General features: G+C 43.7%; 1 protein-coding gene across 2 annotated transcripts; it reads right to left on the reverse strand.

The window, feature by feature from the left end:
• Nucleotides 1–5,440: 5,440 nt before the first annotated feature.
• NAA30 (N-alpha-acetyltransferase 30, NatC catalytic subunit) lies at nucleotides 5,441–21,922 on the reverse strand. Of its 2 annotated transcripts, none has more exons than XM_075282796.1 (5): nucleotides 21,849–21,922; nucleotides 21,230–21,737; nucleotides 14,032–14,155; nucleotides 12,080–12,135; nucleotides 5,441–9,517 (listed from the first exon to the last, which is right to left on the reverse strand). In XM_075282796.1, exons 2-5 carry the CDS (start codon nucleotides 21,734–21,736, stop codon nucleotides 9,380–9,382), a joined length of 825 nt encoding a protein of 274 aa, XP_075138897.1. In that variant the 5' UTR covers nucleotide 21,737; nucleotides 21,849–21,922; the 3' UTR covers nucleotides 5,441–9,379. The 2 variants fall into 2 exon arrangements, with proteins under 2 accessions (XP_075138897.1, XP_075138896.1); XM_075282795.1 differs by having other exon boundaries at nucleotides 21,822–21,899.
• Nucleotides 21,923–22,129: the final 207 nt, after the last annotated feature.

A 22,129-nucleotide genomic window follows, 5' to 3' on the forward strand; every position in this document is an offset into this window, starting at 1 on the left:
CAAGCTCCTTGGAACTTCTACATAGGGTCTCCTAACAGGGGCACTTACCTGGGCCCACTCTACTTTCCATTCTCCATACATCTCACTACTACCTACATTTGGCCTGATGAAGGTCAATCAATGCCCGAAACATTGGTTAAACCAATGCTTTCACCTGTGTTGTACATGGATTGTTGAATGTACTCGTTCAATAAGCAAGATCTAACTCAACTAGAGTGCTATTCATCACTTTTCATATACATGAAGTTTTGTGGAAGGGTTTCAGTCACCTCCTGTGGAATTGTGCATCCACTTTGAAGTATTGGATAGTGCTGCCTACACATAGTACCTATTGGAATCCAAGGACTGCTCACCAAAGTGCACCAATTGCTCAGGAAAGATAAGGGCTAGAGAAAAAAATTACCACGGTGTTGGAATCAGTGGAGCAGAGGCTCTTACCCCTTTGCATTTGGATCTACAGTACTATCAGGTTAGATGTCGGTTATTTAAATATGGCGCATGCTCAGAAACCTTCCTAATGCCAGCCCTCAGATTGCACGCATGTTCTAGTTTTATACCCCGATCTTCCGTCTGTGCCCCCCAGGTTGTTTTCAACAACCCTCCTCTATCTTACCTATATCGCAGGATGGCTCACACACAGCGAAATTACTGGAGTTGTCTTGTTCCTATGATCCTAGGAGCTTTATGAAGGCTCCCAGGCCTGTCACAGGTATATAAACTGTAGTACGGGGGCACCGTACAGTTCTCGCTCCTTTCCTCTTTACACTGTACACTGCTGACTTTAGGCACAACGCTGTTACATACAATAGTACTCCGATGACTCTGCAATAGTAGTCCTCATCACAGACAGAGATGACAGGGAGTACAGAGACTTATACCGGGATTTTGTAGAATGGTGCCAGCTCAGGAGTAATGATGGGAAGACCAAGGAGATGATGGTGGACTTTAGTAAGCAGGGAATACCCTAAATCTGGTGGACATCCAAGGGTCATGCATTAAGATAGTCAAGACTTATAAGTACCTGGGTGTTCTCCTCAATAATAAATTGGACTGGGCTGATCACCTGGATTCGCTGCACAGAAAGGGTCACAGCAGACTCTACCTGCTCAGAAGACTGAGGGCCTTTGGAGTCCAGGGGCCACTTCTTAGGGCCTTTTTCAACTCTGTGGTAGCATCAGCCATCTTCTTCAGAGTGACCTTCTGGGGGAGTAGCATACCAGCCAGGGACAGAAATAGACTTGTCAGGCTGGGTAGAAGGGCCAGCTCTGTCCTGGGGAGCCCCCTGGACCCAGTACAGGTGGTGGGTGACAGAAACACCTCCCACCCCTCCTGATAGGGCTCGTCCATAGAAGACTACTGGGAGGGCGTTCCTCACTGCTCTCACAGTACAGCGCTATAGGCTCTGCTGTGAGGTGGGGCGTTCTTGACTCCTTCTGACGGTGAAGAGCTATGGTACTGGCACCGTTAGCTCTTCACCTGGGGCACAGATCGTGAAAGCCGGCAGTGCGCTGAATTAAGTACACTGTCGGCTTTTTAGCGGTACATAAAACCGCATGTGCCTCAAGTGATGAAAGGTTCTCTTTAAAGAAATGCAAAGAGATGGGGATGGAGAAAGGTCCTCTTAAATTAAATGGGTATTGTAGATTTATAGGTTCCTCAACCCTTGGCCCGAGAGTAGAGACAGATTACAAAAGTGTCTCTTTCTCCGGAGAACCTTCCCTTTTCTGGATAGTACAAACTCATTGCAGCAGATTCACTATAGTGGCTATGACTGTGGCGTAAATAAGATGCAGATAGTCTAAATTAAAAGTTTTCAGACTTTCTAGATGTGGCCCTGGCTTAAATTTGCCAAAATATTGGTAGAAAAATATACAAATATAATACTAGACAGTCTAAAGATACACCTACAACAGCCAGTGATAAATCTGTCACATTTTCAGAACATCTGGGCTATCAAATTTCCTCCCAGCTGTGGTACCCCTACCGAGCCCCAGGATAGCGCCAATACTGTGGATATAGGATAACTTGTTTCTGACTTCCAGTGGCCGGACAACCCCCGTAATAAAGCAGAAGGGGACAGATTTGCAATCACCATCCATTACCCAAGTGGATATGGATTCTAAGTGTGACTTTCAGGAAAAACTAACCAAATAAAGGTATTGGGTACCATGCAATGTTTCATTTCTCCTATAATGGCATTATGGTAGAATTGAGCACTAGATTACAGCTCTGCCTACGGTAGTAACAGACCATTAACATGTGACAAGCCCGATATTCAGCATTAAGGCTGAGGCTCCACGTTGCAGAAACACCGCTTTTTTTGTTGCAGATTTTGCTGAGCCAAAGCCAAGAGCGGGTACAAAAGGAATGGGTAATATATAGGAAACACTTGTGCTTGTACGATATGCTCAGTACACTCCTGGATTTGGCTCAAAAAAACGCAGCAAAGTCTGCAAAAATTAAAAAAATAGCTGCGTTTCCGCTACGTGAAATCTCAGCCTTAGAGACATTTGTATAATTATTAAAGAAGTCATTTACTTGATGGTTAAACCTTTCACAGCAGTACATTTAATGGATCCATCAATGTTTATTCCAAAGGGAATTCAACGTATACAGCAAGAAACAACTGAGGCTCGAGAAGAACATAAAAAACCCCTAAGCGTGAAGCGGTCGTACTTCATTATATTAATGGGATTTGTGACAATAGTTCCACATTATTCCTTTTTAAATACAGAATCTTGTTTTGCATTGAATCTCTTTCTACAGCACGATATGAAGTCACGGTATGACTATCAGAAACTGCTACTAGAAAAGTACTGCAACAAACATGGGTGTGTGCTGCCTCCTAGATGCCATAAAGTATAATTACAAGGTATAGAATTTTTTTTCCCCCAGAAACTTAACAGCGTCTGCACAAAATAACACTGTTAATATTAATTCTATAGAATCTCTCTGAGTAGGATGTCATTCAATAAGACAGTGGTTAAAGACTTTGATATAGTCTAAGCAAATTTCAATCTCATCAGGGATCAACCCACTGCTTGAAGGGGTTGACCAATGACTAATGTAAATTAATAAAATGTATTAAAACTTCAGTCGTAAGAACTTTACAGGTGACACATTGAAGTGGAGATCCTGGAGCAAGTTGTAACGTTCAGACCCAGGATCTGGTGGCAGCTTCCACCACGTGTTGGTGACCTGATAAAGGAGACCGTCTGGCTCAGTTCCTTACATAAAGCATGCAACTTTTCTGTCATCACGTCCCAGCAGAGGCGCACATGGCATTAACTCCACTATTGGGACCACAAGCCAGACCATCCATAGAACTGAAGAACTTTTTATATCATCAGACAACCTTTTTAAAAGATTGAAGATGTTTCCTAAATATATCGGTTAAGAAATGCTGCTTTGTTTGCCTGCTATGCGAACTTATTCCTCAAATCATTTACATAGCGTTGCTGTAACCACAGACCTATAGGACAAGTGGCATCACTCACTGCTCTTGCTGATAGGACAATCAGTTCAGAGAATTGCAGTTTGCTGACAAAGCTGAGTCTACTATCTCTCTATGTAAACACACATAACACTGAGACAGTTCTCTTACCATCATTTGCATATTATGTAATCTGCATAAGTATTGTAATATCTGTGTGCTGTTCAGCAAGAGGGGGGAAGGGGGAATAAAGGAAGTGAGAAGAGCCAACAAGCAAATTGCTGAAACATTGAGATGGGAAAACCCCGGGTTCACACCAGCATCCGGTCTCCACTTTGCAGGTTTCTGTCTTCTGCCCGAGAAACTGGACAGGAGACGGAAACCCAGCAGTCAGTTTTCAAACCCATTCACCCATTGAATGGGTTTGCAAAGAGACCACCAGTGAGCATCTTGTGCGTCTCCGCGGTGAAACAGTTTTTTTTTTTTTTTAACCGGACATAAAGTTGGACATGCAGGACTTTGTGTCTGATTTAAAAAAAAACAAAAAACGGTATTGCCGCAGAGAGGCAGAAGATGCTCATGGGCGGTCACTTTGCAAACCCATTTAAGTGAATGGGTTTGAAAACTGACAGCCGAGTTTCCATCTCCTGTCCAGTTTCTTGGGCAGAGAACGGAAACCTGCACAGCAGAGACTGGGCGCTGGTGTGAACCTGCCCTTAATTGCATGTGCACACACTGTAAAGGAAATAGCGGTCACCATTTCCATACATGGTCTGTATACTGGTGGCCCAAGTCAATGAACGTCCATGTCCTATTAGGGCATATGAATGGCTCCTGTTCTAGGGACCCCAGCATGCCTTACATAGTTAAAGGGGGTTTTCTGGCACTACAGAGGTAATCTATCCTTAGGATAGGCAATCCGTATTAGTTTGGTAAAATCCACCCAGAAAGGTCACCTGATACACCTGCTTATGGCACTATGTTCTGCTTTGGGGGAATACATTGTGCTATCTTATTGGAAGGATGTGGGGAGTGTATCATGGTGATACATCTACTTGTAGTGCATGTTTGTCCAAGAAGACAGCAAAATGCAACCATAGCTTAATGTAGTGTTACAAGCAGGTGTATCACATGACTAGTTCAGTCACAAGATGCCCCCTGCAGATTCCAATCCATGGACCAGTTCTGTTGCATTGCTACAGGCAGGTGGCACATCTTAGTCTCTGGGAGTGGACTGAGGAATTTGTAGGGATTTAATAAGCATAGGGTAGCAAATTTAGAATTTTGACTAGGAGAGTGGCCAAATACTTTAACCATTTAATAGCCAACTTACAATCTAAAAACGTAGGAAGTATACGGCCAGCTGGATCTCTGCACTCTACTCACAAACAAGTTGAACAATTGTCACATGGCAGCAGTAAAATAATTCACATGCCATATTCTTAGGACGGGTCACATTTTGACCAATTTTTCACAGATCCCTCAGTAGACTCATGTCTCTTTTGTATCAGTAATCTGAATAGTGCCTTATAGGGCTCAAGGCCTATGATGATCACAATTTGGCTCGGTTGTCTATCAGAAAAGGGGATACACCACGAAAGCAGACCATTCATACTGGGCTACAGGATAGTGCAAGGAGTTGGAATTCCTCATTTGGGAGGCAGGGTGATTTTTGGAAACGTATTCTAGACTCTAACCTCAAGGAGGTTAGTGAAGTCATTATGGACTAGCTCACTGGTCTTCAAAACAGGGCAGTGAAGTCAGATCAACCCACCGACTCCTACATAAATGGCTGACAGCCATGGTCAGACAGAAGCTACCCCCTCAACTTATACTCCATAACTTGGCTTCAAAATATGGCTGTCTGGCTGTCGTGAAATTACGGTACCCGGCCTAGAGCTAGGAATAATGGCAACTAGAGCCAGAAGACTAGCAAGTCATTTGTAGTAATAGTTTTGCCTGTGCACAGAAAGAACAGAACATAAAGCTTATGTAGAGCACAATACATAAACAACAGAATTATTTTATTTTACAGCTCACACATTGAACAACCCCACTTAAAATTGTATCTAAAGCTTCAGTGCGAAACATGGCATGTAAAACATTGCAAGGCAGCATTCTACAGCCTCCTCCAGCACCAGAACGTATCCACCATGCCGGTGCTGAAGAGGAGCCGCGAGACAAGACCGCCCAATGCACCGTGATCGTTCTGCACCGAGAAGGATTAAGGCAGATGAAAAGAACACGACATATAATCATCAGTCCAACATCATATGAAATATACCAAATGATATTTAAGAGACCAGCCTCCTAACGCATTTCAAGTACAGTTAAAATGCAGTGAGTTTCCACAAGTGTTAAAAAGTCCAAGACGTTACAGTAATTTCCATGGATGGAGATGCAATTTGGATATTGGAGGTGATTGTAAGCTCTCAGCCAAGGCTGAAGAGATAGGTTTTCATGATTTATTTAGGACACAGACATACAGTACAAACCCAATATTGGAGACAGGTCAACCAAAGCTGGACATACAAGCAGAGAACAGAATTATATAGTTTTTTTTTTTATTTTAATAATTGTATATACCAAACATAACCTAAAAGGACCCTTCAAATAAAAATGAATAATGAGCATAGCAGAAATGCAAGAACTAGATTGGAAATGGAGAAATGCACTTAGAGTAAAGTATGCCGCTAGAAAACGTCCGTGATCAGTTTTTGCTATAGGATACCCTATTAAAAGCACATTTCCCTCCAATAAAAAACAACAAAACAATTATGCAAGTCCTTAATTCTTACATTTGTCACACAGGTTTTCGAAAAGTAATCAATTGAACCAATTATGACCAATGTTTAGGGAAGGTTATCAATGGAAGATCCGATCAGCTGTTTGAAGCACCAGCAGCATCACATTCATTGATCACATGGCTTGATCGCAGCTTAGTCCCATTCAAGTGAATGGGTTATGTGGTGATACCAAGCAAAGCCACTACACAAACGCACCGCACTGTGCTTGGTGAGTACTAAAGAGGTTGCGGACTCTTCATACAGCTGGTGGTCTGGGTGTCAGACCCCTTCCGATCTTAAGAAGAGCTCATCAATTTATAAGACCTGGAAACCCACTTTCCTGTACAGATGCAATGGCAGTCACACTGTGTTCATGTAGATTTTCCAATAAGTAGGACACTTGGCTCACACACAAGTTCCATTGAAATTGACATTATGGACATTTTCTCTTCTAGAAACCTTGCTTCTAGGAGAGAATAAATCAGAAATACGGCAACACAGTGTGTGGTCACAAAGGCTGTGCAACGCACACTGCCTCCTCCTACCAACTCTGTTATACAAATTTTGTTCAGCCATAGTATGGCACCAGGATTATAAGACTGGCTATTAACCAGGAACTAATCTGGGTGAGTTTTCTCTTCCAATTCCTCCATGCACCTGCATGCTCGGCTCAGTGAGTACTCTAGGGGGAGTGAGAAGAGAAACCAGTTAGGGGGCGTTCACACTACCGTCGGTGTCCGACAGCTAGTGTCCACTGCTAATGTCCGTTCAAAATCTTGTGCGGACATTAGCATCAGACACTAGCTGTGTCCGTGACATTTTGCATTGATTTAAATGGACATCGGGTGTGTTCTTTTACTGTCCGTGTCTGTCCTTAACTGTCCGTTCCCAAAGATGTCCGACTTTTCAAGCGGACAGCAAAAATCTACAGGTCGGGTTTTGCTGTCCGCTTGAAAAGTCGGACATCTTTGGGAATGGACACTTAACGACACCCACGGACTGTAAAAGAACGCACCCGATGTCCATTTAAATCAATGCAAAATGTCACGGACACAGCTAGTGTCCGCTGCTAATGTCCGTGCAAGATTTTGAACGGACATTAGCAGCGGACACCAACGGTAGTGTGAACGCTCCATTGCCAAACACTTCATCTTCCCAGGGACAAAACGACTGCCAATAGTTTTATCCTTATCTACCCAACATCTGCCATCAGGGGTGATACAGGCCCACTGAAACTGGCAGATGTGAAGAGAATACAAATGTCTAGCTTAATGGGGTTTTCAAGGCTAAAAATATGACAGATAGGTCATGAATATCAGATCGGAGGGGTTGGACACTCAGCAGCCCATGAATTGAGTCTTAAGAAGCTGATACACAGAGAAGTGAGCAGGGAGCAGACAGCTCTGTTCTCAATGTACTAGTTAGCCCAAGTTACTTTGAAATCTGCTCTCATTCACTTGAATAGAAACTAAGCTGCAGTGACTACAGCCTGGAAAGCCCCTTTAAACACTATTGGTGTCAGATTGCTATGCAACGCTATAGTGAGGGGAGTTCAGTTCAGGTGAACGGCAGGGGTCTGACTGTAGCAGGACTTTGAGACCTCTGCTTATATTCACTGGATGTTTTTAAAGCTAATCCAACGTTGTTGCCAGTAAGTGCAGCTGGAAAAAAAAATATACAGAATATGACGTATGATGAAACTTTAACAAAAAACTAACATCGTTGTATTGGGAAATGATCTTCACATTGCATATTAAAAAAACAAAACAAAAATGATATAGAAATTTTAATACAGCAGTAAGGCCAATGTAAGATTTTAGGATCTAAAAAGACTGGATGAATTAAAAAAAGTGTATTTTTTGCCATATGGAATTTATATGAAAAAAAAACCTACAAAACTGACGACGCAAAAAAGGAAAAACTTTGGAAAAATTTAGTCATGCAAAATAAGTCTATTAACCCTGCATCAGTAAATATCTCCCCCATGGGAAACATTCAATAATTTAGCTGCATTATAATATATTGTATTTTGAGGTTTTTTCCCCCCTAGATCAAGTACTGCAAAAGGATCGAAAAATTTAGAAGGTGAAGCAAAAGCTGAAAACGCCAAAGTCAAATCAGGACAAGAAATTTATTAAAAAGAAAAAAAGAAAGAAAAAAAAATATATAGCAGAGCGGTTCTTTAGAGCTACATCTGTTTTAAATAAAATCATACCAATTTACAATAATTTCTTTTAAAATCCCAAGCGCCTACAGAAAAGTGCATCCAGAACCAGCATAGATTTTAATAGTTTTGTTTTCTTAGCAGCTAAATGATTCGTTTCGTTCCCTAGATCGCTTACACTTTTTGAATGCAAAAAAGTGAGGCAGTCGACACGGACAAAAAAAAAAAAAAATTTGTTTTTCAAAATTATAAAAGTTTGAAATAATTTAACTTTCAGAACTTCAAATAAAACCAAAGATTGATTTCTTTTGAAAAAGTTCAGGGTATCAAAGGGGGAAACATGCATTTTAACTTGGGGAAAAGGTGTAGGGGAGAGGGGGGGGATGGGGGTATCCTTTATTGTACAGGCACTGGCAGACACAATTACTTTCCCCACCTTATAACATTGGGATTTATGCGTTTATTTTCTTGAATTTACTACTGAGGTACCAAGAATGGGAAAAAAAAGTCAATACTGAGAAATATAACCAAAAATTTCTTTTTTTGCCTTTCTCAGAAAACTATGGCAAGATCGGTAGCAATGTTAGCACAAATATAGGATTTGACAGTTTACATTGGCTGCTGTAATTCCTTTCCCCCCTGAGAACCAAAGATTACAGTTCTCACATAGGTTTTCTGATAAAATGTTCATTTTTTTTGTTTTTTTCCTCTTTGTAGCTTTTTTTTTCTTTTTTAAATATTTAATATAACACAGTCAGTAGATTTTGCAAATGAATGAATATGTCTTGGCTAACAACTGGCACATCTTGCTGGTACCAAATTAAAGTCTTCTTGATGTTGAAAGAAAGAATCCGGTTGAATTCAGGATGTATGCGCCATGCCTTAGTGCAACAAATAGTGCGACACGCAATGGGATACTGACAAGAGAGCTGCATGGTAGTGAGGTCCTGAACAAGCCTCGTATGGGGATTTGTTCCTTGATGCCACCGTCTTGCCTTAACGCAGCCATAGTTTAAGACGCAGTGCATCAACTCCATTTAAATAGTATCTGAACAGACGTTTATCTCGCACAAAACCAAGATTTTCATAAAGTTTCAAAGCAGATTTGTTTGTGATTTCTGTTTCCAGGACAACCTTTATAAAAATAAAATTAAAAAAAATTTGATAAATCATTAGTAAATCATTTATAATGCAGAAGTAATAAGACAAGAAAGAACTTACAGCAGCTAAGTCAAACAACCATAAAGCATGTTGAATACTACTAAAGGGTAAGTTCACATGGGGTTTTTTGGTCCGGAACCTGAGGCGGCCTCCAAAATATGGGTAGCTGAGACTAGATGCGCACTCTGCTCCGGATTAGGGCCTAGTCAGGAGGGAGTGTCTTAAGGCGGATGTCGCGAGGCGACGCCGCCGGAAAGAATGAGCAGGTCGCATCTTTTTTTCTGGGAGCCAGAACAAACAGCTCCCAGGAAAAAAAAACAAAAACTGACTGGCTCCCATTGATTTCAATGGGAGTCGTCTTTTTGGTCAGGATTTTGAGGCGGATATGGCCTCAAAATCCTGACCAAAAAACCCTGTGTGAACTTACCCTAACAATCTATCATAGATTGATTCCAACATATCCTAGTCATTGACATAAGCACCTAGACAACAGATAGAGGTCTCAGTCCAAAATCCCCCCATAAGATGTACAACAGCAGATTTAAAGGGGACCTTTCATGGATTGGGGCACAGGCAGTTCTATATATTGCTGGAAAGCCAACAGTACGCTGAATTCAGCACAGTGTCAGTTTTTCCGGATCTGTGCCCCGGGTGAAGAGCTAGCGTTGTCTGTACCGTAGCTCTTTACAGTCAGAAGGGCGTTTCTAACAGTCAGTCAGGGACGCCCTTTTCCACAGCAGCGCCTATAGCACTGTTCCTCCCCACTCATACTGTGCAGCGCGATAGGCGCTGCTGTGGAGAAGGAGTACCTGACAGACTGTCAGAAACGCCCTTCTGACTGTAAAGAGCTACGGTACAGACACCGCTAGCTCTTTACCTGGGGCACAGATCAGGAAAGCCGACAGTGTGCTGAACTCAGAGCTCTGTCGGCTTTCCAGCAGTATATAGAACTGCCTGTGCCCAAAGTCATGAAAGGTCTTTAAGCAATTGAAACAACTTCATATATTGTCAAATTACACATAGTTGTATTTTATACCCATCTACATTGATTGCATAACTTTGGTGCATAGTTAGCTGTGGTCATACAACAGCTCCATGTAGCCTGTGAGTTTCATAGTACCAGTGCCCATAGAAGTCTGAGCCCTACTGTTACTCTACATATCATTGATTTCATACAAGGGTTTCCCTATCACATTCCATAAGAATATGACAGGAAAGAAATGACTAAGTACCATGGGATGGAGTATTATAAATGCACTCCCCACATAACCTTATACATAATTCCACAATATGGTGCTGGGCAGCCCTCCAAATAGCGGAACAGAGTGCATACAGCTTTACAGCTGAGGGCGGGTTCACACCTGCGTCCGGTCTCCGCTTTGTGGGTTTCCGTCTTCTGCCGACAGGAGACGGAAACCCGGCAGTCAGTGTCCGCCTGTGAGCGAAACAGTTTTGTTTTTTAATCAGACACAAGGTCCAAAGACTTTGTGTCCGGTAAAAAAAAAAAAAAAATAGTTCACAGCGGAGACCAGAAGACTCTCACGGGCGGACACTTTGCAAAACCATTCAAATGAATGGGTTTGAAAAGTGACTGCCGGTTTACGTCTCCTGTCCAGTTTCTCAGGCAGAAGATGGAAACCTGAAAGCGGAGACTGGGCACTGGTGTGAACCTGCCCTGACATTAAGAGGGACACCATGTTCTGCCATACAGCCTTCCTCAGTGCATGTGAACTTAAAGGGGCTCTATCAGCAAAATCATGCTGATAGAGCCCCACATATGCTTGAATAGCCTTTAAAAAGGCTATTCAGGCACTGTAAATGTTATATTAAACTACCCCCCCGTTTTAAAATAGAAACCTAAAAAAGAATGTTATCTACTTACGGATCGTGCACGCTGGGCGGGCATTCAGGGTGCACCGTCTTCTTCATCCACGCCTCTTCTTCCTCCAGTCCCGTCCTCCTCCGGCGCTCGCGAGCGGACACGGATATAAAAAAAATGGCCTGGGCGCCTGCGCAGTAGCCGTAGTAGAAGCTGCATGCTACTGCACAGGCGCCCAGGCCATTTTTTTTTTTTTTTTTTATATCAGTGTCTGTTCACGAGCGCCGGAGGAAGACGGGACCGGAGGACGTCGGAGGAAGAAGAGGCGTAGATGAAGAAGACACGCCCTGAATGCCCGCCCAGCGTCTACGATGAGTAAGTTGATCACATTCTTTTTTAGGGTATTATTTTAAAACTGGGGGGTAGTTTAATATAACATTTACGGTGCCTGAATAGCCTTTTTAAAGGCTATTCACGCATATGTGGGGCTCTATCAGCATGATTTTGCTGATAGAGCCCCTTTAAGCGACTGTTTTTCATTATTTTTACTCAAGTAGGACAATTAACCCATAAACCCAAAGGTAATATCCATTGTCAGGTCTCTAAAAATGTCCAAATGTGCCATTTCAAAGTGAATGCAATGTTGGCCAATATACACTTATGAGCTTTCATACACTTGATAAACTGGAAATTACACAGAGAAATTCATTCATTACCTCATCACAATCCCCTTCAACCATGGCATAAATAGCTTTCTTAACCAAATTTGTACCTGCAAATGAGAGACAGATTCCTAGTTAGTACTCTTTCAAGGCAAACAAAGATTTCAAGATATGGAGGGGTTCTGGATATATATGTGAACTCATTTATTATGCACAAACTTGCCTGTCCAACCTACAACCGCTGTACTATGGTCCTCCCCATCAGGCTTTGCTTACAGGTCACTGCACTCAGCAGTCTAGGGCAGTGATATTGTGGTCAGACTTATAGGGCAGAACTAAAGGGCCCCCAATGCTAAAAGGAATATTCCAGATAGAAGTATTTCTCACCTATCCACATGGCGCTGACTGAACCAGAAACAAGCTCTAAGGGTCATACGCTCCAGCTAAACTCTCCAAGAACGAACCAAAGACCAGGTTCCTCCATTCTGAAGAGATCAGGCCCCCACCACAACAGTTGATAAGTAATAAATGTTTCTGTCTGGAATAATTCTTTAAAGAAGATAGCCAAGGACAGTTTAAAAACCACGTTCCCTAGCTTCTATCTGGGCCAAATCTTGGGATTCTCAGAAGTTTGGAGATAGTCCCTGGATAACAATCATTGGGCATGTTATACCATTATAAAGCCATGGGTGTACTGAATTCAGCGCACTTCCAGTTTTCCTTCCACTGCAGAGATATTGGTAATGTTAGTTTTGGCTACTGATAATTTGTCAAAGGGGCCCCCTCCAATGACACTAAACTGTAAGACAACTCTCCTTGACAGTAGTAGGATCTCTCTACAACTTGGGAAGATCCCAGCAAAACTAAAAGTGCGCTGAACTTGGCTCAACGACAGCCTTGTAATAGTATATAACATGCCCAGGTACACTGCAGTGCCTTCATCCTTGTGATCTCAAAGATCTTAGAAGTCGGATCCGGACAATATCCTGGCAATATTTTATTACAATCCCTGCTGTGAAAGCACTTAATACAGATGAAGAGGGCTTATTCCAATTCAGTCCAAAACACCAAGAAGGGGGGCAGCAGACAGGGTGTATAGCAAACCACCCGTGGATTTATTCCAGAGGACACGACTTAATCATAGTCTTTATTATTGAGCAAATGGTTTGTTGAGCCAAAGCCAGGAGTGGTTTCAAGAGGAAAGGGAAATATAAAGGAATCGCTTATACCTCTTCCCTCTGCTAAATCCACTCCTGGCTTTGGCTCAAAAAGAGCTTTTACATAACCTACAGCCTTAGCCTTAAGCTGCCCCCACATCACATGTCTGTATAATGGTGGCACCCAACTGCTGTCCACTTTCCACAGGAACTAGCAACATTTTGGAAGTAACTTAGACTATGTGAAGCAATTCGAATATGATAAGAGACAGTAAAGTATCTGTAAAGATAGGCTCTGATCAGATCTTGTTTTCTTACATGGCAGCGGTAAAGCCTCACATTCACCACCAATGTGTTCATAGACCCCCCCCCCCCCCACCTAGGCTATGCCATTTTGTTCTTATAACAATTATATCCTATGGGGGATATATTCCCCTATATACCTACACAATAGGATACAATGCAACTCACCACTAAAAATCTATAGTGGGAGATTCCCCTGAGAATACTTCTGAAAGCGGCCAAAACGAGATGTTAGCAGAGCCTTGATATACAATGTAGATCTTTACTTGTGAAACTTCAGAAAAAGCAGGATTCCGCTTTTTCCAAAAACTCCTTTCAGCCCATCTTCCCATAATCCCACTAAGACAACTGCTGCCAATTGTTAGAGGGATAAAAGTTCTGTGAGCTAATCCTCTCACAAGAATATAGCTTGGGATGAGATCCAGGGTAAATAATAGTGTGTAATATTTCTGAGGTCACAGCTGTCCAGAACTTCTAACAGAACGGAGTAGAGAAGTAAGTACAAGAGGCACAGCAATTCCAATTATGTGGCAAATAAAGTCTTACCAATGCCCGCCCTTCTATACTTGGAGTCCACAGCTAACATGGCTATATAACCTCTTCGAAACATCTTTTTATGCATATCCAACTTGCAGACAATGGCACCTACACACTCTTCTTCTACCATAGCCTGGAAAACAAAGCAAAGTGCAAGGTATATACACAGGACTAGCATGTACAGATTGGGCCTGGTTCACATCTGTGTTCAAAGAGTCCGCCTCAATGAAAACGTATCCGCATAAAAAAGGTGGTTATCTAAAGAAACCCACCACCCCATAGACTATAATGGGGTCCATGTGGTGCGGAGAGAAAAGTGCTGCTTGCAGCGCTTGTCATACGGAGAGGGGAACGGAATCCCTGAATGCAGATGCGAACTGGGCCTAAGTGGAAGGCGACATAGTGCTGCTCCTAAAGGTGGAGGCTTCGGTTGTCACCTTCTACAAACTGATGTTATGGTTAAATACAAACAGATATAGGAACCGCGACTGTAAAGAAGATTTAAGAAAGAAAAAGTGTAAATCATGAATTGTTCTACTATACTTTGTGTTTCAATTCTTACCCAAGTTCATGATCTGCTGGATGATAAGGATTAAGTGCAAAGCTGAGGGTTTGCTACATTGTATCCAGACTAGGAAATTGCACATGAGCTCAGAACCTGAACTGCAGACTGATACATGGTAGAAAAGTCTGAGGTCAAGAGAAAGGATTGTACAGAACAGTCCACATCATAAAATACATGGAGGTTTTCTTCTGGCTACATGTTGAGGGTTTGTAGAACTTCACTCACTTTGTGGTACACTATATTATGGAATCCACAACATGAACGTCTGACACACATGTACATCACCTTAAAGAATTGGCCTGATGCTGATACTGCTGCTAGCTCCAAAGACTATGACTTCTATAGCAAGGAACAGAATGACAGGAGGAGGAGGAGGAGGAATGTGCGGGTCCTTAAACCAAGACTAAGCAATGCTGCAGAGAATTCACTAGCAACACATTTGTGTACAGATGGAGACATGGTGCTGCCATCTTGCCATTTCCCCTTGGACATCAATATTATAAGTTACCTGATAGATCTCTTCTGTGATCTGGGGCCTGGGCTTCCTTTCATGGGATGCAGGTCTACTGCTCAGAAAGGAAAAACTTTTCTAACAACCACCAATCCAATCCAATCCCATACAGCAGATCACCTGTGTGACATATTGGACAACCATCCATCGTCATCTGTCATGCTCATTTGTGTCACAAAAAGCTGTCAATGGCTAAACCAAAATAGTCGATGTACGGCCAGCTCAAGCAGAGAAAACACATCTATGATATATAGTTCAGACTAATAAGATATGATGGTATGGCACAGAATAGAGGTTACTGAGGCCTCTCTCATTTTAGGCCCCTCCAACAGATGAGAGAGGGGGGGGGGAAAGGTCAAGACAGATTCCCGAGAGCTATAAAGTATATAGTGTTTGGACTACAATATAAGATACAGATGGATTAAAGGGTTATTGAAATAATTGCTCCTGGCCCCATAGCTCCTATTCTTCTGTAGGGGATTTATGGGAACTGCACAGAGCAGTACTGCTCAGCCATATAAGTACCGCTCTAGGGGTCAGAACTTGGAAGCAGTCATTCTGACCTCTGCAGCCATTTGTCAGGCTGGTAATAACCCTTTAAGGATGAAATGGATATCATTGCAATGTTTCACAACCCATTGCTCCCTGTAAAAGTGAGATCACAAGTGTCGCTGTCATTGTGATACTGTGCACCGCTTTCCATCTGTCTGGCAAGATGCTCAAAAGTGAAAAATGATAGCCATGTGTTTACTCCACCCAGCTGGAAGGCACCATGCCCACACATTACTAACCAGAGGTAGTATATAAGGAGTGCACAGGGAACAGACGAGGAGTGCACAGGTTTAGACAAGTTTGTCCCCCATCTAGCAGCATTACGTTATACTCTGTACTCTTCTATAAAGAGCACCGGCCACATGAAAACACATCCTGCAATGGCATTCCTTTATTATACAGCTCTGAAAATAGAGTGTGCAGTGTGTACATTGCATTACTGCGCGTCCACCTTCTGCCCCTTCTTCATATTCTGGAATCAAGTTACTCCAAAGAAATCCCAAACATGACTGTGTCTAGTGGCCGGAGGTTGAGCTGTGACCTCCTTCACACTTCTGTGCTCCAATGGAAACCAAAAAGCACCTCAAAAATAGCTGTCAGTATAAATGGCCTTACCGCCCACAGCAACCCAAGAACAACTTCACATTGGACTGCTATCGGCATCACACATCTAAGGCCCAGTTTATATCTGCGTTCGGGAAGTTTGGTTGGGGACCCCCAGAACAGAAACTTATACACATTAAAAAGCGGTTACCTAAGGAAACCCACGAGCCCTAGACTATAAAGGGGTCCGTGTGGTTTCCATAGGAAACATGCAGAGAGAAAAATCCTGCAAGCATCACTTGTCTCTCTGAATATTTCCTGTGGAAACCACACAGACCCCATAATAGTCTATGGGGGCCAAAAATATCTAATCGAAGGGAAACAGTTAGGCAGACCCACACAGTATGGGACCGCTACTTTACAAGGATGGAAGCAGTTGGCTTCAATGAGAGCTGAGCTGTAGTACAGCCCCCCAACCACTATTAAGGGACCAGGGCTATCTACATCTGGCTCTGTTTTCTGTATAGGCATTAGAAGCGGCTGCGTACAGTTGATCGGTGCACGGCCCCCATCGTTGAATGATATAAAAGCCGATATTCAGAACAACCTCTTTAAGGGTTAGGGCACCATTCATGTTATTCTCAAGGCTAAAAACAGCTATGCTATAGATTAAAACCTACAAAGGACAGATTATATGTCAATTTCAATCAAAATCACCCATGGGGAAAACTGCTTAGAGATCAGATCTCTTGATGATCAGGTAAAGTAATGCGGTGCTAAGATATATCAAAGTAACAGTAAAAAGTTAAGCGATTTCTAACAATTTGCAATTGCCTTTGTCTCCATTTTCAAAACCTCTGCTTGCTGGTAGTTTATAGAAGCATTCATATTGCTGGTGGGTCAGACATGCCACCCTTAGTATGACAGAGGCAGCATGGCATCTGCGTGTTCACATTGTACAGCTGATGACAGGAATGAATAGCTCAAGTGTCAGGGAAGCATTTGGCAGCCTTACATTGTGGATTTCTTGAAAGTAGCTATCCCAACCATGCAATGGGGACAGCTATTATGTGTGGTTATAACTATGTGCTAAGCAAAGACAAGAGGTCTACATGACGCATCTTTCTACTAGGTGATCTTACACGGGGATGCCACTGACTAGTTATAGTGGCTGGACAGGGTCACGGCAACCAAAAAGTTTCTGTCCATAAGCTGAAATATGGTCACTATGGTTGGCTAGCCGAGCAGGCATTTACACCCATTTGCTGAGTGTGGCGCTGGAGACCAGGTAGACAGAACCAAGTAACGGGGAGCCTTTTTTTCTTTAAGGTTGTTATCCAGTAAGACAAAAAGTTGCTGTAAATGCTCCCTGTACATGTCTGAGACCAGACAACCCTATAATGTAACTTGACCTACGTGGAAACACTAGCTGTCGGTATACATATTCCGCATTCAAGTTCCTTGACCCCTAGTTTTACACCAGTAAATACTGCGGAACAAGAAGGAAAGGGTTTTTTGGAGATTTGTGGGGATTTTTTTGTTCCCTGTAACAGACTTAAAAATGACAAGACAGCCAGCTACCAATCTGCTGCCATTGACTGGGTTACAGGGGTTTTTCAGGACATATTGACTAGGAGATCAATAAGTGATCTGTGGGGATTGAACACTTGGGACCCCCACATATCAGCGTGCTGAGGAGGCTGCAACACTTGGGGGAGCACTGCAGCTCTTCACTGAATAGCAAGGACCATGCCTGTAATATTGTAGGGGCTGTGCTTGGTATTACAGGTCAGTCCCATTCACTTAGAAGAAGCAGAAGGGTTGCTGTATCATGTGACCCATGAACATGGCATTATCAGACTGGAGTAAAGGTCACATCTCCTTCCAAGGTCCTGGGTGCTAGCACATACTGATGACCTATCGTAAGGATAGGTTATCAATAGAAAAGTCCCAGAAAACCATTGGAGGCTCAAGTCCCACATTGTGGAAATGCAGCTTATTTGTTGCAGATTTTGCGATTTATGGAGCCTTCAAAATGAAAGGGAAAATGTATAGGAAGCTCTTATACTTCTCCTTTCTGCTCAATCCACTCATAAAAACGCAGTAAAACCTGCAACAATAACAAAAAAGCTGTTTCTATGCAACGTGGGGCCTCAACCTTAATCAGTTGTTTGTATACAAGATGTAATCTAACATGTCCCGCAACCTTCTAATATACTATATTTTAGGGGGGAGTAATTCTCTTCATATGTAGAAGAGAACTGGCATCCAGGGATGATATTGAAGTGAACGTTTGCCTTAGTGTGCCTCACATCTTAATACACTCACAACAATCTGCAAATGTTAGAAACTAGTGTATATAATACACCAGTCTTAATACATTTGCTCCAGTGGGTTTTATTTCCTCACATTTCTAAGATCTGCTTGCAGTCAGTAACCAGTTTCCATTAGTCTCACTGTGGAGTGTCTGCTACAATTGTATCCTGACTAGACAAACCCCTGTGAGTCAATACATGTATCATATATGTCTGATATATGCAGCATTTAGCGTTCTGCTGCTCATGTATAAGGCCATGTTCACACATTGAGGATTCAGGAATTAGATGTAGATTCTGAACCTTAATACTAACACAAATGGCTAACATTCCTCAGCTAATGTAAGTGAATGGGTAAGTGATGGTGAAAAAGTGCTTTAAAAGATAGATTTTAATATCCCACCTATTATTGGTACAGATTAAGCATGGAGAAGCCATAGACTGGCCCCACTTGCTAATCCACATCCCACCATGTTGTAGATTTTTGAAGAGGATCAGTCAGCAGATGATATAAAACATGTGACAGGCACGGTCACCCCGAGTGTTTTGTTTAGCCAAATCTTTCGGACATTACATAGATACAGGCTCTTTGTACTAGGGTCACACAGACGTCAGCTGTCTGTTGTTTGGTCCAAAACAGCAGACCGCTAAAATAGTCAGATATGAAGCCCGATAGACCTCACTGACTATAATGGGGTCTGTTGATTTAAACTGAAGGTGCATAAAAAAAGCTGTGTGTGTAGGACTCTTGCCCGCCGATTTCATGCAGACACTGTGGTGGAGTCTCCACCCTGATGTGATTGTAGCCTATGGGTAAGTTCACACGGGGTATTTCGGACCGGAACCTGAGGCGAAGGCTGCCTTAGGTTCCGATCCAAAATACGGGTAGCCTTGACAGAATGCCAGTGCACTGCACCGGCATCCAGTCGCGCACTCTTTCTGGATTAGGCCCAATGAATGGGCCTAGTTGGGAGAGTCTTCAGGCCGAATCGCGAGGCGAATCCACCTGAAGAATTGAGCATCTCGCTTCTTTTTCCAGGAGCCGGAACAAACCGGCTTCCGGAAAAAAAAAAACACCTGACTGGCTCCCATTGATTTCAATGGGAGCCGTTTTTTTGGATCAGGATGTTGAGGTGGATTCCGCCTCAACATCCTGACCAAAATACCCCGTGTGAACTCAGCTTTAGTGTTCATACAAATTAGGGTGTAATGACCAAGTGGGCGGTAACACTGCAAGAGACAGATCAGGTTAGCCTCAAACATGTTAATAGCGCCTGTTTACTACAATATAGCCTTGGAGGAGTAGGAGACTGTATTCCAGTCTGATTACCTCCAAGAGGTTTTGTGCATGATGCAGTGTGGCAAACCCCCAGCTGTCAGAGGAATTAGGACCTGTGAAGTATTTTTCATTTACAGATAAGAAAAAAGAATGTGAAAAAACTCAGTGGGATCCATTTAACAACCAAACCTAGGTCACCCCTATGCAACAGAACTGGCCATCACCCCTCTGTAGTAATAAAACTGCAGCAACGTGAGGTTATATGAACACACTTCCAATGACGCTAGTGTCACCACAATCAATATTGGAACCATTAGAGAATGCAGTTACATGACCTGTTAAATACGGCCACAGACTGCATCATGGGGGCAATTTACATTCAGGAAAAGTGTATTAGAAGCGGCCATATTGTTCAGTGTTACACCTACTGCAATAATGTAATACAAACCCTATTACAGTAACATCCCACATAACTTATAGATATGTCTATAACCACAGATCAGAAAGGCTCCATTCACACCTGAAGCCACAAGCTCTGCACGATTTGTCACAATAGATCCTAATAGACACAACTGACTTCATGGAGTTTTTTGGCCCGAAATTGATTTTTTCATACTTATACCCTAGCCACCGGACCGGTCATCAGTGTACTATCTATTGGGGTCCAACACCTGGACCTTTATAGATCACCAGATGCAGCAGCTTCCAGGAGTTCATGCAGCCCCATTCACTATACAGCAGTGTATCCCGGGATCTGCAGCACCGCTCCTATTACCTGGAACTCACCGCTCATCCACTAGCAGCTTCCAGGACTTGGGTTTGGCTGAAGCAGTTGATCTGTGCTGGGTCCGGATGTCTGACCCTTACAGATCAAGTTATGATGACCTATCCTATGCAGCTATGAAAGCACCTTAAGTGACAAGTGTCTGTCCTGGTTGCCACCCAAGCACCTTGTATTGATCCTGAGTAATCCCAGCTCGATAGCCCAGAGCTGCAGTCACAATTCTGATGTTGATGCTGGAAACAGTCAACAAGCTTGCTTCTAAATACTTAGCGTCTATTAGGCTACAAAGCAACTTTGGCCATTACACAGTGCGCAGCCAGAGATTGTAGAGTCACCCTGCCCGCGTCATATCTACCATTAGGTACCATGCTGACAAGGCGCAGTGCAATCTATGGCGCACAGGGTATGTCACAGTCAAAGCCACAGCGTGCGCCTTGTTTGATACTGAAGACAGTCCAGAACTGTCACCAGCCAAGTGTTCACCAAACAAGGAATGCTGAGAGATTCCAGCTCTGAGGCAGGCAGAATTAGGAGTGCAGCTCTGAAGGATAACAAGGATCACTTATTAGGCAGATTCTATGTATATGGTGCAGGACAGTCGTCCAGACTGAGGGATGAGATTTCCATCGGTCAGATGTGATTGTCACCGATCACTCACCAGGAAGCAGAGCTGCGGCCAGTTGTGGATGAAGTATCGGTAGGTGTATATGGAGTAGGGCTCGGACAGGTCCTTGGTGATCAGTCTCATGATATCGGGCATTTGGAGCTCGGACTCATATCGCACGTATCGTATGGAGCCGTCCCCGGGGTGTAGGCTGCAGGCGGCCATGCGGGAGGGCAGCAGCTCCTCCTCCGCCGCCTCCTCATGCTGTTCCCGGGCCGGCTCCTGCAGCCGCTCCAGTCCGTTGGGGGCGGCAGTCCGTTCATCGTTGAGCGGAGGGGGCAGCTTGCTCTTCAGGGCCTTGATGTGCCGCAGGTCGGGGCTGATGAGGCCGTTGAGCTGCTGGTGATGGCGGTGGTGGTGATGGCCGCGGTGGTGCTCGGAGGGTTCGTACCGACCTTCCTCTTCTTCTTCCCCGTCCTCTTGCTCGTCTCCCGGCGGCAGGGCGAGGCCGGCCCCGGGGTAGTGGGAGAGCACGCTAGGCCCAGACGGTGCGTCAGCCATCCTGAGGAGAGAGAAACGGCCGCGTTATAGAGACCCAGCCCGGCCCCTCATCACTGCCCACCCCCAGCCTGGCCGGGGAACTGACCCACACTCTATCCGGAGCGCTGCTCACCCGCGGCCGTAAAGGGAAGCCGCCGCCGCCGGCAGTCAGGACGCAGCGTTTCCGCCTCGCTTTTACGACACTTCCGGCAGTGCAGCTCCGGGGCCTCCGGGTGGAGGGGGCAGTGAATGTGGCGTAATGTGTCATTGCTGGGGCAGTCCTGCGCGAGACAGGAGGCCGTGTGCTAATAGACATGCCGGAGCTGTGTGCTAATAGACATTGGCGAGCGATGATTATCGCCCGATCCGATTGTAAAGGATTGGGCGATAGTCTTCATGGCTGTGTGTATAACT

This window comes from Leptodactylus fuscus, chromosome 7 (genome assembly GCF_031893055.1).
Source record: "Leptodactylus fuscus isolate aLepFus1 chromosome 7, aLepFus1.hap2, whole genome shotgun sequence".
NCBI classification, from domain to species: Eukaryota; Metazoa; Chordata; class Amphibia; order Anura; family Leptodactylidae; genus Leptodactylus; species Leptodactylus fuscus.